The sequence below is a fragment of the Oryzias latipes genome, chromosome 8, assembly GCF_053564925.1.
Source record: "Oryzias latipes strain Hd-rR chromosome 8, Olatipes_Hd-rR_3.1".
In the NCBI taxonomy this organism is placed as follows: Eukaryota; Metazoa; Chordata; class Actinopteri; order Beloniformes; family Adrianichthyidae; genus Oryzias; species Oryzias latipes.
The window spans coordinates 17,610,602-17,623,404 of NC_136244.1; the positions used below are offsets into that span (position 1 = coordinate 17,610,602).

A 12,803-nucleotide genomic window follows, 5' to 3' on the forward strand; every position below is an offset into this window, starting at 1 on the left:
TATTCAAGTTGAAACATGTTTTGCTGAATGGAAAAACCAGGGAAGACACTCAAAGGCTTTTTACGATGCATCAAAGATTACACTCTGCCCTCGTTTCTTTATCAAGTGAAAATTGGTCTTAATGCCAATTCGGCTAAAAATGCCTCCAAAAAACATGCACAACTTGTGAGAATTTTTTTCCAAATGCATTTGCAAACTACACTTTCTCAATTGTGTGCTTGGTTTCTAAATGAACTCAGGGGCGTTGTAAAAGTAGCACGCATGGGAAAGATGCTTGTAATCACATTTGCATACATGCATTTGAGCAAATTATTTCACAGTAAAAGTAGATGAAAATAATGTATGCGAGAATTGCAGAGTCTGTAAGGAGGAAAGCATGACTGATGGGAAATGAGAGGTATGTTGCCACAAGAGGATAGGAAAAAAACTGTGTGAACGGGTGGCAGCTGTGAAGCAGCAGAAGCTGGGAAGTCTTTGTTTTCACGTTCCTGCACGGCTCTGCCCAGCTCATGCTTGAAAGAGAACGTGTAAAAACACAGTTTGTCTTTTTTTTATATATATAAAAAAAGGTTTGTTGGTGCAAATGGGAATGTGATACGCTGCAGAGGAAGTTTCATCCATCATGACCCAGAAAAAAGTTCAAAGCTGAACAATGAAAGTGCACATTTTGTACTGACAGAAGAACCACGGAACAAACTGTCCCCAAAGGGCACATGTTAAAGTCGCAGATTATTTTACAGATGCAGGATTGGATGGCTCAGTTCAAATGTTCTGCATTGAAACATGCAAGTAAAGTCAGCTGTGGCTTCATGTCAGGCCTGCTTGCTCAGTTCCCCTCTCTGTGGTTGATGTTGAGAAGAGGTGGGGGGGCTTCGTTTGCTGCGGCTCTCATAGGCCAGGCGATCCTGTCTACTCCAGTAAGTGGAGACATGTGAGACCAGTCAAGCTCCAATTAGACCCAGACCATTTCCCAGAAGCACTGGAATCCTCCTCCCCCCACCCCTGACTCTCAGCTCACCACAATGGCAGAAGGGTGCACCCCGTGGTGTCCAGGCCTGACCTCAGCCGGCGTAAAAAGAGCCTTCTCTTGCACGTGCTCGAACCCGCTAAAACTGTACGTGTGCGCAAACAATCACAGTGATAAATAAATAAATAACTCAAAACATTTTCATGTCAAACTCTTCATGGCTGCACGCATTTGCTTTTAACACGCTTCTTGGTTTTTAGATTTGCATGCTTTTAAGTTTGTATTTTACTGCTGTTACGTGAAGCAAGCTTTTCCAAATTTCTCAGCTATGAAAATATAAACTTTCGTGCAAAGATTTCTGCAGCTCATAATCCCAAATGTTTTCAGATCCTGCATGCTCTACCATTTTAGGCATATGTGTGTATTGTTTCTTTACTGAAAACAAAAAATCCAGCTTGGATCATGTCAGGAATTTCCCCCTTCTGCTGAGGAAGAGTGTGTTTCTCCTTGGGGCACGATTTCGGAGAAAAGAAATTTAAAGAATCAACAACAAAGCTCATGCGCCTCCTTCTCCTCCTCCCACCACCACCATGCTCTGTCCTATATCTCTGCGTGATGCACAATCTCCACGCATGTTTTGCAAGAATTGTTCTCTGCAAACCAATCAGCTGTCGGGAGATAAGCAAATATGTGATTCTCCTTATAAAAAAATAAACATTAAAAGATGTTTAAAGCTGCTTTGTGCAAAAAATTTGAAAAAGTAAAATAAAAAAGATTTCATGTTTATTTTAGTTACTTCAATTTAATTTGAAAATGGTCCCCAAAATTGCGCAATATTTACAAAGCTATGGACCTTGTCTGTTACATAAAAAGCAATAAGGAAATGCAAAGTTGAGTGGGTCTTATCTCCTTTGTTACAGTTACCTAAGCTCAAATAAACCACCTTTATGACTGTTATAAACCATTTGTGAAGTTACTGAAAGAACCCCAGTTACTGGAACTCCAAGATAACAACAAAGCAATGAGGCGGCCCTAAGTCTAGTTCTAAATATTTGCTCCTGACTGGAACTAGTACAGGGAATTGAATTCAAATAATTAGGACTCAGCTGGTGCTCACAGTCTGTGTCTCAAAGATTCAATTTTCTGGAAACAAAAGTCTTTTTCCTTGCATTTTTTGCTGATACAGGACAACACAGTTACGGTGAACAAGACAAAAGATTGTTTGTCCCAAAGGGAAAACGGGAGTGTGTGTTGTGCACATTTGTTGAAATGTGGGTAGCTTTTATTCTGGGAAATCCTTTTTTTTGTTTGGGTTGTGAAAATAAGCATGTTGTGTGTTGGGATTTTTGCTTCTTTGTTCAGTGTAATAGCACACTGTCCTCTTTGTGTGATTGTTGTGCAAGACGATAGTTCCAAGCACGAAGTGTTGCAGAAAAATGTTTGATGAAAGTGACCGAATCTGGATAGACAGGAATAGTTTGTGGAACAGGAACGTTCTTTGTGTGCAGGGAGGAGGTCTGGGACAGAGTGTACCTCATTTCCAAGATATTTAAGTTAAGATCATGAAAACAAGAGAAAAGGAGTCCATGGTTTAAAGCTGTTCCAAGAGTTTCCTGTCTAGAGGGAGTGCCCCTCAAGTAGGGGACCAAAGGAAATGCCTTAGCGTGGGGGAGGGTGTGCTGTTCCTGAATCCAGAAATCCTTTTTAGCGCTGAAATTGATGCTCAGTGCAGAGCAAATACATGGTTTTTAACAAATATGGTGCAGAAGCCCTGCAGACAACCTCCTACATCTGTTCAGCATAAGAAAGACACAGAGTTGGTGTTTTCAGAGGCCACAAACCTCAGTGTAGGAGTTATTGAAGAAGCACGGATGGAGAAATGGATCGACAACAATTGAAACAAAATCTGGAATAAAATAACTGCCGCAAATTGAAAAGAGAGAACAAACACTGACAGGTCAGGATTTACAAAACAAAAGTTTAGCATAATTCTCACCACTTAGCCGTACCCCTCTGGACCTAATCAATTTCTTCTGATCTTGGAAACTAATCTTGGTTGGTGATGGTTGGTCCTTGGATTTGAGACCGGCTGGGTCTACCGATGCTGGAGTGACCATAACCACACAGGGACATTTTCCAGTGTTTCCATGTGCTAATCCAGAGGTCTGCAACCTGAGGCTCCGGAGCCACATGTGGCTCTTTTATCTCTCCATTGTGGCCCTCTGGTTTGGAAGAAAAATGTTAATGACAAAGTTCTTAAAGTGCAATCGCAAATTCACTGCAGTGAGATCTTATTTTACACAGGATGTCTTTTATTTTGAAAGGAAATTGTATGTGCTGCTGTTAAAAATAATATAATAGAAATATAAAACAGTTATAATTCAATTATTATAATCATTTATAGGATATAATTTAATCATAAATGCTTAATGACCACAGAAACATATAAAAGTTAGGTTGTGGTCTTTAAGCAACTGGACCAAATGGCTCTTTTATTGTTACAGGTTGCAAACTCCTGTGCCAGTCTAAAGTCTGGGTAAATGTAAACGGTTTGTTAGGGAATGGCATCCGCCGAAAAGCTAAGGTTAGATCACATGTGTGGATTGTGGGGTGATTCACTGAGGTGACCCCTGAAGGAAGGAAGCCAAAATGAAAAGCTAACATGCTCAGCACGCCTGCACCAGGCTGTATTACATGCCTTTATTGTTTTGAGTAACAGAGAACATTTCTGCAAGGTAATTATGAGGTCATTCATAAACACAGAATAATGTCATTGAGGAAGCAGAGAGCCAGGATCAAAGTTTTCCTCTTGCTGACTGATATACTATGAACCCTTTTTTCAAAAGTCAAGACTCAGGAAAAAGAAGAAATGGATGAGGTGGAAGTCTGGAATCAAACTCACAAGGCTGCATGGTTCCCCTTAGTCAGGCTTTTTAGACAATGCAAGGCATGAATGGAAGCTAACTTATCAAAGAGTGGAAATAGGGTTTTGACGTGATTCTTGAGTTACAGGATTTCCTTCTAGTAAATCCGGTCTAATCCACCTGTATGCCCCTCTCCTCTGTCGGCACACTTAAGCCAGAACACACATCCTTTACTAAAGAGCAGCCACAAAACTGATATAAGTGTGACCACTACACTAAATTTATCTGAAAATGTCCGGCTTACTGGCATAGCACAGGCTCAAATTACTATCAGTGTGTTATAGAGGAAGTGCGTTTGGACATTTGAATGTGTCAATGCAAATAGATAACCCGAATGTCATTCCCTTTGCATGGACTTCAGTTAATTACTTGTTTTGGTGTTACTCCTCCTCATTTGATTGTATTATAAGAAGGTGTTGTCTGTAAACAGATGTCAAGCTGCTTTTAAAGCAGTGACAGATATATTACCATCTGATGACTTCAGCCCTGCTATTTCTGGGATTTGTGGGAATCAAGGTTTATTTTGAATATTCCGATTATGTCATTGGCTCCCTTTGTCTCCAAGCATATGATACTGATAAACGGCCAGTGGCGGCAGAAGCAAACAAGGAAAGAGGGGCAAGCAGCGCTACATCGGCCATGTTATCTGCTTTGATGTAATCTCAATTTTAGCTCCGGCTCAGGATCTGGACTCTGGATGAGAGGGAAGACAGGATGTTTGCGGGAGAAGTAGGCCTGTTGGTATTACCTCACCTTCTTATTAAGAAATTACAGAGCTCCAGGCTTAAATCTTAGATGTAAATACACCCTTCAGAACACCACTCAGCTGTTACAACAGTTAGAAAAAAAATAATCAAGTATTTTGCATTTTGCAAACAGCTAAACTAACTTGTTTTCAACCGAATTCTTGAAATCAGCTCATGCAAAATCCCTCTTTGGAACTCATCTTTAATTTCAGCAGCTGCACCCTCCATCTTTGCATCCCACCTGTTTGTATTGAGTCTTAGCTATAATGTTTCATTATTTAAAAAAAAAAGCTACGTGTCAATTTCTTTGTACTTTGTACTCTTTTTAATCATTTACTAGAAAATCCCTGAAAATCACAATCTTCTCAACTGGGAAGACCCAGGGCCTGGGAACGCCTTGGGGTCCCGCCAGAGGAGCTGGAGGAAGTGACCGGGGCAAGGGAAGTCAGGGCATCTTTGCTTAGAGTACTGCCCCTGCGACCCGGTCCCGGATGAGCAGAAGTCAACTTTGTTTTTGTCAGCTCAGAAATGTATATATACCGGTATGTCTTTTATTTGCAAAGGTTTTTCCAACTTTTTTTGCTTTTAACCTTTAAACCTCCAAATGGGTAAAGGTAACATCCGGAGTACCCCAAGGTGATGCGCTTGCACCTTAACTATTCTCAATGTTTATCAATGACTTAAAGAAAATTGTCAAATCTTCCAAATGTGTCATTACGCAAATGATGCCAAGTTGTACCGAACTATTCAAATTACACTTTATTTATATAGCCTGTTTCCTGCTACAAAGCATCTCAAAGTTCTTTCCATAATAAAATGAATATCACCTCATCATCTGGCCATACACCTCTCCAGAATGTTATTTACAATTAAGATGAGATGAGTCTAAAGAGAGAAAGAAAATGGACCAAAAAGCTCTTAAAACTGCATATTACGCCAACATTCGTCCTAGTTTGGAATATGCCAGCATCATCTGGTCTGGGACTGCCAGTTCACACTTAAAAAGCCTGGAGAGGTACAACAAATTCCTTTTGTGGCTGGCTAAACTAACTAAAGGCACATATACTGACTTCAGTTTTCTCTTCAAATTGTCAGCATTTCTTAACATTTTTCAGTGTCCCAACATTAAAATCACACCGCATTCAACTAGGTTTCACCCTTTTTAGGAACATAGTGACCGGCAAGATTGACTCCCCGTGTCTCAGGCACTTATTCTTAACTTATTTTTTAATAAAGCTACAATGATCGAATTTCATGAAACACAATTTTGCTGTAGCCTTCTTATTAATTTCCTGAAAACAAAGAGTGAAACTGAAGATCAGCTGAGAAACATTGTGTACTCTTAATACAAAACTGGTGAGTGTTGTGTAATTTGCTGAGTAACAACTTCAACTACTGTGTGACTTACAGCAGAAAATGATGACACCTGTGACCTAAAAGCGTCTTGTTACATTTTCTTCTTTGTATCTTCTTCCTAAATGTAGTGCGTCAAACTGGCTGGATGACACACACCCAAGGTGCCTGTTTCCTGAATGCTGGTTTGCGTGGGACAGTATAAAAATGATTTTTTGTGTGTGTGTGTGTGTGTGTGTGTATTCTCCGTGCTTCTTTGGAGAAACAGAGCAGTATATCTCGAGTTGGGTGTCTGGCTTCCTTATCCTTTTTTTTAATACCTTAAAATGTACATAAGTTATATTTTTTCCAAATTAAAGCAGAAAAAAGCTATCAACACCAAAACCAACAGATACAAATGAAGAACCCGTCTCCTTTTCTCTGAAGATTTAAAACCAGTCCCCCTCCCTTTGAAGCCGCAGAGTCAAACAAAAAGTTTAAAAAACGATATATCGATTTACAAGGTCGAGCATCCCGACTTGAGTGAAGGTGCCTGTCATGTATAAGCAGATGGCTGTCTAAGTGTGAGTAGTAAAAGTTAATTTGCGCTCGGTTCTGCTTTTATCTCTTCCCAGAAGACAGCTGCGGTAGCCATAAATGGACGCCATATGCTATGCAGCAAGGAATTAAAAATGCTGCACGTGTTGCGTGGAACCTTAAGGTCTGAAGGATGGCTTGGAGTGTGGAGGGGGGAGGGGGGGTTGACTGTAAAAGGTGAGCTGAAGCTCAGATGAGCAAAAAGCTGTTAGGTTCATTTTTTTGGTAGATGATCCTGTTAGTTGGGTTCAAGAAACTAATTGAGATCAAGACTGTGATTTTTGGACAGTATAGAAAGACAGAGAACTGGATCGCTTTAAGAAAACAGAAGCAGGGAGTTCCACGTGTTTGTTTTACAATTAAAGGTGTGGCCGTTAATGTCCTCAGAGATGAAACTGCATGTGTACCAAATATTGAAACGATAACTTCTGTGTCAACCATGATGGGAAAATGTATTCTTCAGGGGTCTATTCAGTTTTTAACAGCTTCCCGCATAATTGTGACACCCTTAATAAACAGACTGTTAACTGACGTACTGACTTTGTTGTCATTTCCTGTCACTGAGGCCACGTTTTGTCACGGTTACTGACAGTACTGACCTGCAACTCTTTTTCTAGGACATTATGTAAAACCTGTGTGGCTTTGTGGTGGAGTTACAGTGTTAAGTCTGCTAACTTCTAAGTACAAATTAAAATAAAAACGTTTTTTTTTTAAGTAAAGCTTTTATGCTCTGACTTTCTGTGTGTCTGTCATAAAAAGGATGTATTTTTTTTCTTTGGAACTCTGATATCATTATGACTCTGCACTGTAGAGCTGAAGGGAGGAACATTTTTTTCTTTTTTGCTGATAACATTTTTTGCAAAAGTATGCAAATGGAAATGGAAAGGTCTGAATAAGCTTATTGTTGAATTTTCATTCAATCTATGTTTTTTTAATGGACATTAAGATGAAAATGCTATAATTCTGAGATCTGATATTCCCTTGGGAAGCCAGATTTAGATTCCCCTTCATCCTGTTATTTTTTGACAGTTTCTTTTTGTTTTTCAGCTCAATAAAAGTGCTTCCTCTTACAGAGAAAAATATCTCAGAAACACTACTAAAGAAACGTTTGCAGTTCTTCAGAAATAAAAATACACCCATATTTCCGACTGGCGTGAAACTCATTTTTCCTGATAAATGTGTCACAATAAAAAGTTGTCAAATTAAGAAGAACATGGAGTTTGACAACATTAAAAGAGAAAGCGAGATAAAATAATACAAGGAAGCTCCCACAAAAGTTGTCTTACCCGATCAACAAGGAAGCTTTACAGTAAGTCAACTGCAAATGAAACTGAAGCAGACATGGTCTGGAGTTAAAACAAGCAAAACTGCAGGTAGAGACAGGAACACCTGTGAGATGGGACAGAAATACAAGGCTAACAGGAATTAAAGCACTCATTGGAGTAGGAACTTTCCCACATCTCAGTTCAGATCTCAATCAGGGAAAGTTGGTTTAAACCTGAAAGCATTAATAAATACCAATGTTAAAACTTCCATCCGCCAAAGATTAAACATATTTCTCCACATACACAATTAGGTCAGGTAGGTCAGGAGTTCTTTTACTTTTTGTAGAATAGAACATTCGTGCCTTTCTACTAATGAACTCAACAAATATCCGCATGTTTGGATGTTTGATTCCCATAAAAATAAATACATGTTTGCTTTTTACTATCTGTTTATGTTGAGAGCTATGTTTTTGTGTCCTTATCTCCAGTCGGTATACAGGAACGGTGCGCTTGAGCAAATTTCTAAATGATTGTGCGAAACCCGAACAGAGGTTTTTTTCCATTTCTAAGCCATCCTGTGAGGAATTGTCCCATCCACTCCACCTTTATTGACAGCATGCAACTCATATATGTAACTACCTGAAGGAAAAAGAGGCCAAAAAGGTTTAGTAGTGCTTGAAAACAAACATGAAAAAAAACTGTCCTCCTGTACTGCACACTGGCAAAAGTGGAGCTCTGCACTGACAGTTAGGGTCACCTGGTCTATTTTTCTCACAGGGTCAATTCCTCTTCGCTGTACTCATTGCTTTTGTATGGATAATTAGTGAAAAGTAGAGTTTTCTTGGAAGGATTCACTTCTAGCACAGTCATCATTCTGTAATAGTGATCGTAGTGGTTTCTGTGACTGAGCTATATCGTAGCTCGCGTGAGGGAGCTGATCTTAGTTCTTTTTCCTTCATTGACTGCTATCATGGCTCACTGGGGGATTCTGGATGCTAAAATGATGCCTCACAGTGATGACAGAACAGATTTTCTGGAAACAGCTTAGTTGTTAAAAGCTTGTTTCCCCCTTTCCCCAAACCAGCCGGTGGTTTGTAGCACCTGACTCACCTCTGTGGATGCAGCTGTTTTTTTTTAACCTAATCTGCGTCAGTCCTTTTGTGGGAATCCTACTTCATGTTTGATGCTGAACAATTGCTAATCTTTCTTCAGGTTTTTAAACAATAAGCTAAACTGTATAATTTTTCTGGGAATGAATCTTCCCAAAACTAGAGAGACATCTGAGCTATTTGTTGGTACAGTCATCACCTGAGGCTGGCAGTGCTCATGAGTGAGGGAAGTATGTGAATACTCTGTTCTGATCAGTCATGCTTTTGCTAACTAAGATAAGCGTCATGTGAAAACTTCTTCCTCTTAGACAATCTGAAACATAGTCACTGACAGGAAGATGACTACACGATAAATAAAAGAAGATAATTTTTTTTTTGTCATTAACAAAAATAAAATGCTTCAGTCAGTCACAAAGTGATGTGATTAATCACACTTTGGTCATCCAAAAATAAAAACTCATTTTGAAAGTGTTTCTATTTAAACAGCTGCCATTTTTCTTCTAATAAAGCTTTTGCTGGGAAGTCACATGAACAGTATGTCACTGTGTGTTGTTGTATTATTTCTTAGTTCTGCCAATACCAAACAGGCTTGTCATTATTATTTACATGACAAATATGTGTGTTTTTTTTAAGTAGATAAACCAGAATAAACCTGGATTTGACTTTTAATAATTCAAGTCCAATTCAAACTTTTAAATCTGCCCAAGAGATCTAGTTAAGACAGAAAGAAAACCCTGGCAACAGAGAGAAAATAAACACAAACTCTGTTTCCCCTCAATCTTGCGCCCTCTATCGAGTACTTGTGGTAACTGCATGACGCACAACATGAGCCAGTTACACGGAATTTCTCAGAAACTGATTACACAAGTCGTCCCCTGACACACCGAAATCAACACTTTAACAGACAAAACGTAAAACAAAACGAAAAGAACAAGTTCACAATGTGAAAATATGACCAAACTAGATCTTCAAGCCACCTTTCTTGAAGGAAAAGGTTGTTAAAGTGAAATAGGTGTTGCTTGGAATTCAGTCGGCTTTGTTTAAGGGGAACCGAGGCGGGGTGGAGAGAGGGAGGGAGGGCACTTCTCGCTGCAATCCTAAAAGAAGAACCTTCCTGTCAATCTGCGCGCTTACTGGAAGAAAAGGTGGGCGGGGCCTCTCCTCTCCTCTCCTCTCTGCCTCTATAAGAGGCAGAATGTGACACAGAGCAGAAGCTCTTCTCAACTGTGTCAGAGAAAGAGGCGGAAAGATCTATCTATCTATTTTTCATCATTTAATCCGTTGGATTATTTCAGATTAAAATCACAAATTTTGGAGTTTCACTAAAGGTATGTACCAGCCTCTTTTTTTTTTACTTTATTGTAAGTTTAAGAATTAATCCAAATATGTGTAATTCATGTCTCAGCTGTTTGACTAGTGGACTTAAACTGTTTAAATAAGCCGGTCATGGCAAGGAAATTGCGCAATAAGAGTGACTGGAACTAAGGTTTAAAAAAACAAACAAAAAACAGGTTTTCCTCCCTAAATGTATAAAAAAGTACTCATACCAAACAAAAGTTTGGTTATTTCTTTTATGATGATATATTTTGATTATTTTCAGTAATGCTTTATTAAGATTTTAAACTAACTTTTTGCTGTTTTTTTTTCTTTTCTCCAGGTGTTTTATCTCAAGTGAACTCCTCTTCATTCCTGTTTCCACACTATCCGTTCATCTCCAGTCTGTCTAGCAATCCCCCCTGTGAAAACTGGGGTGCCTAGAAAGTGGGGACAGCGCCATGGTAACTCAAAGCAAGTGCAACTCCACCATGAGCAACAAATTCCTGGACACCAAATCACGGGTGTACCACTTCAAGACCTTCTCCTCCAGGGCGCAGTACCAGATGGTCATTGCGACGTACAAAAAGCTTTTAGACTGTGGGTTTTACTGGAGCACCATCTCCGGCAAGGAGGCCAACGCTTTGCTGGAAAAGGAAAGAACTGGCACCTTCCTCATCCGGGACAGCTCTGATAACAGACACCTGTTCACCCTCAGCGTCAAGACGGTGGTTGGGCCCAAGAGTGTGCGCATCAAGTGTGACTCAAATGCTTTTTACCTGCAGTCGGACACAAACAACACTCTGGCTGTTCCTCGCTTTGACTGTATCCTCAAACTGATTGAGTTCTACATGCCCCGCGTCAGTGGGGGATGTGTGATCTACTACATTCACAATGCAGGGGAGAAGATCCCCTTGGATCTCAGACGGCCTTATAGCTGTAACTTGTCTACCTTGCAGCACCTCTGCAGGAGAACAGTCAATAGTCATTCAGACATTTCTTCTAAAAAAGATGAACTTCCTCAGACTATTAGAGATTTCCTGCAGGAGTATGATGCTTCCATCTAAGCTGCTGGACTGACGCCATGAAGGGGGTTAACTGAAACAAACAAAGCCAGCAAAGAGGCGCGAGGACTGGCATCGTGTCAGGGGAGTGACAATGCAGTAGACAAGACAGAACCAAACTCTGTCTGAAGATATGAGCCGCTCTGACAGAAACAGCTCAAAAGCAGCGCTGAGACGTGGTGGTTTCTGTCCTCTGCCTTGGTGATCACCCACAACTCCCCATAAACCCAAGCCAGACTCACAGTCAGTCAGTCAGCTGTCTCCAAGACAACGACGCTGCTAGTTCAAGTGCTGTGAAGCCGGGAGGCTCACAGCCAACCGAGACTGTTTGAAACGATGGCTGAAAGTTTTACGGAGAGAAGATGTGGCTTCACGGGCTGCTACAGAAGAAAGGGATTATGCCAAAATTGTCAGAACAAGACACCAGTATGTTGAAAGATCAACATGACTGAATCCACATGGAGAAAGCGTTATGCCAATAAGTCAAAAATAAAAGACCTCCTAAAATGTGGTAGTATTTTTGTGGCACAGGCAGGATGGCCACAAATGAATGTATCACACTTGGTTTATGTCTTTTTCATATATATAAAGAGAGTAGTACTTTGCTCTCCTTTAACATGTTTACATTATGAAATTTTGAATCTGTTGTGCTGTCTTTCATAAAGATGGATTCTTGCCAGCCAACAACCTGGCTGTGTGAGCTTGAAGTTATCTGAGAAGTTTGACGAAGCAAGCAGACTGATACAACTTTGCACTTATTTATATCTGTGTGAGCATTTCCTTAATTTATAATAAAACATTATTGTTTTGTACAAAATGACATGCTATTGTTTCGTGTGCTTTCTTTCATCAACAACAAGCTTGTTTCAAAAGAAAAAAAAAAGAAACATGGCTTCCATAAGTCGGGTTTAAATCATTCATTTAAGACATTTTACCACAGAGGTCAGACCACAGGCTCAGTGTTTCTGAGTTCACAATTTCCCCTTAAATTTCAATTCACTTGCCACCATCTTTAAACCAGACGGGAAACCACAGCTCCGGGCAACTCTACTGCTCAACACAATTATGTAATTGTTTCTTATTATTCATCAATAGCTCTAAAAATTTCCCCTTTGTTGATAAGTTTCCTCTGAAATACACTTGGACGTACACTCAGCAGCCACTTATGGCCTAGTCCTGCCACTACTCACAAGATATTTAGTTTATCAATATAAAGTGGCCGGGATAGGCTACGGCAGCCCCGTGACCCCCAAAAGGGAATAAACGGATTTGAAGATGAATGAATATAAATAATTAGAAAGTCCAGAATCTGCTTTTTATTTATTGCGGATTGAGAGGGAGGTACACCTATTCAAAATTTAAGGGCATTATTTTCCAAAAGTAGATATTTGAATGAATGGATCAGCTGATTCCAGCATGAAAGGGTAGTTTCAGTTGTACTTTATCTGCAATAGGGAAGCTGCCCCAGACAAAACAGACCAGATG

The 12,803-nt window shown here is 39.9% G+C and overlaps 1 protein-coding gene across 1 annotated transcript; it reads left to right on the top strand.

Moving 5' to 3' along the window:
• The first annotated feature begins 10,191 nt into the window (after positions 1–10,191).
• On the top strand, positions 10,192–12,131 carry socs3a (suppressor of cytokine signaling 3a). The gene is made up of 2 exons (NM_001278866.1): positions 10,192–10,268; positions 10,598–12,131. Exon 2 carries the CDS (start codon positions 10,716–10,718, stop codon positions 11,319–11,321), a length of 606 nt encoding a protein of 201 aa, NP_001265795.1. The 5' UTR covers positions 10,192–10,268; positions 10,598–10,715; the 3' UTR covers positions 11,322–12,131.
• Positions 12,132–12,803: the final 672 nt, after the last annotated feature.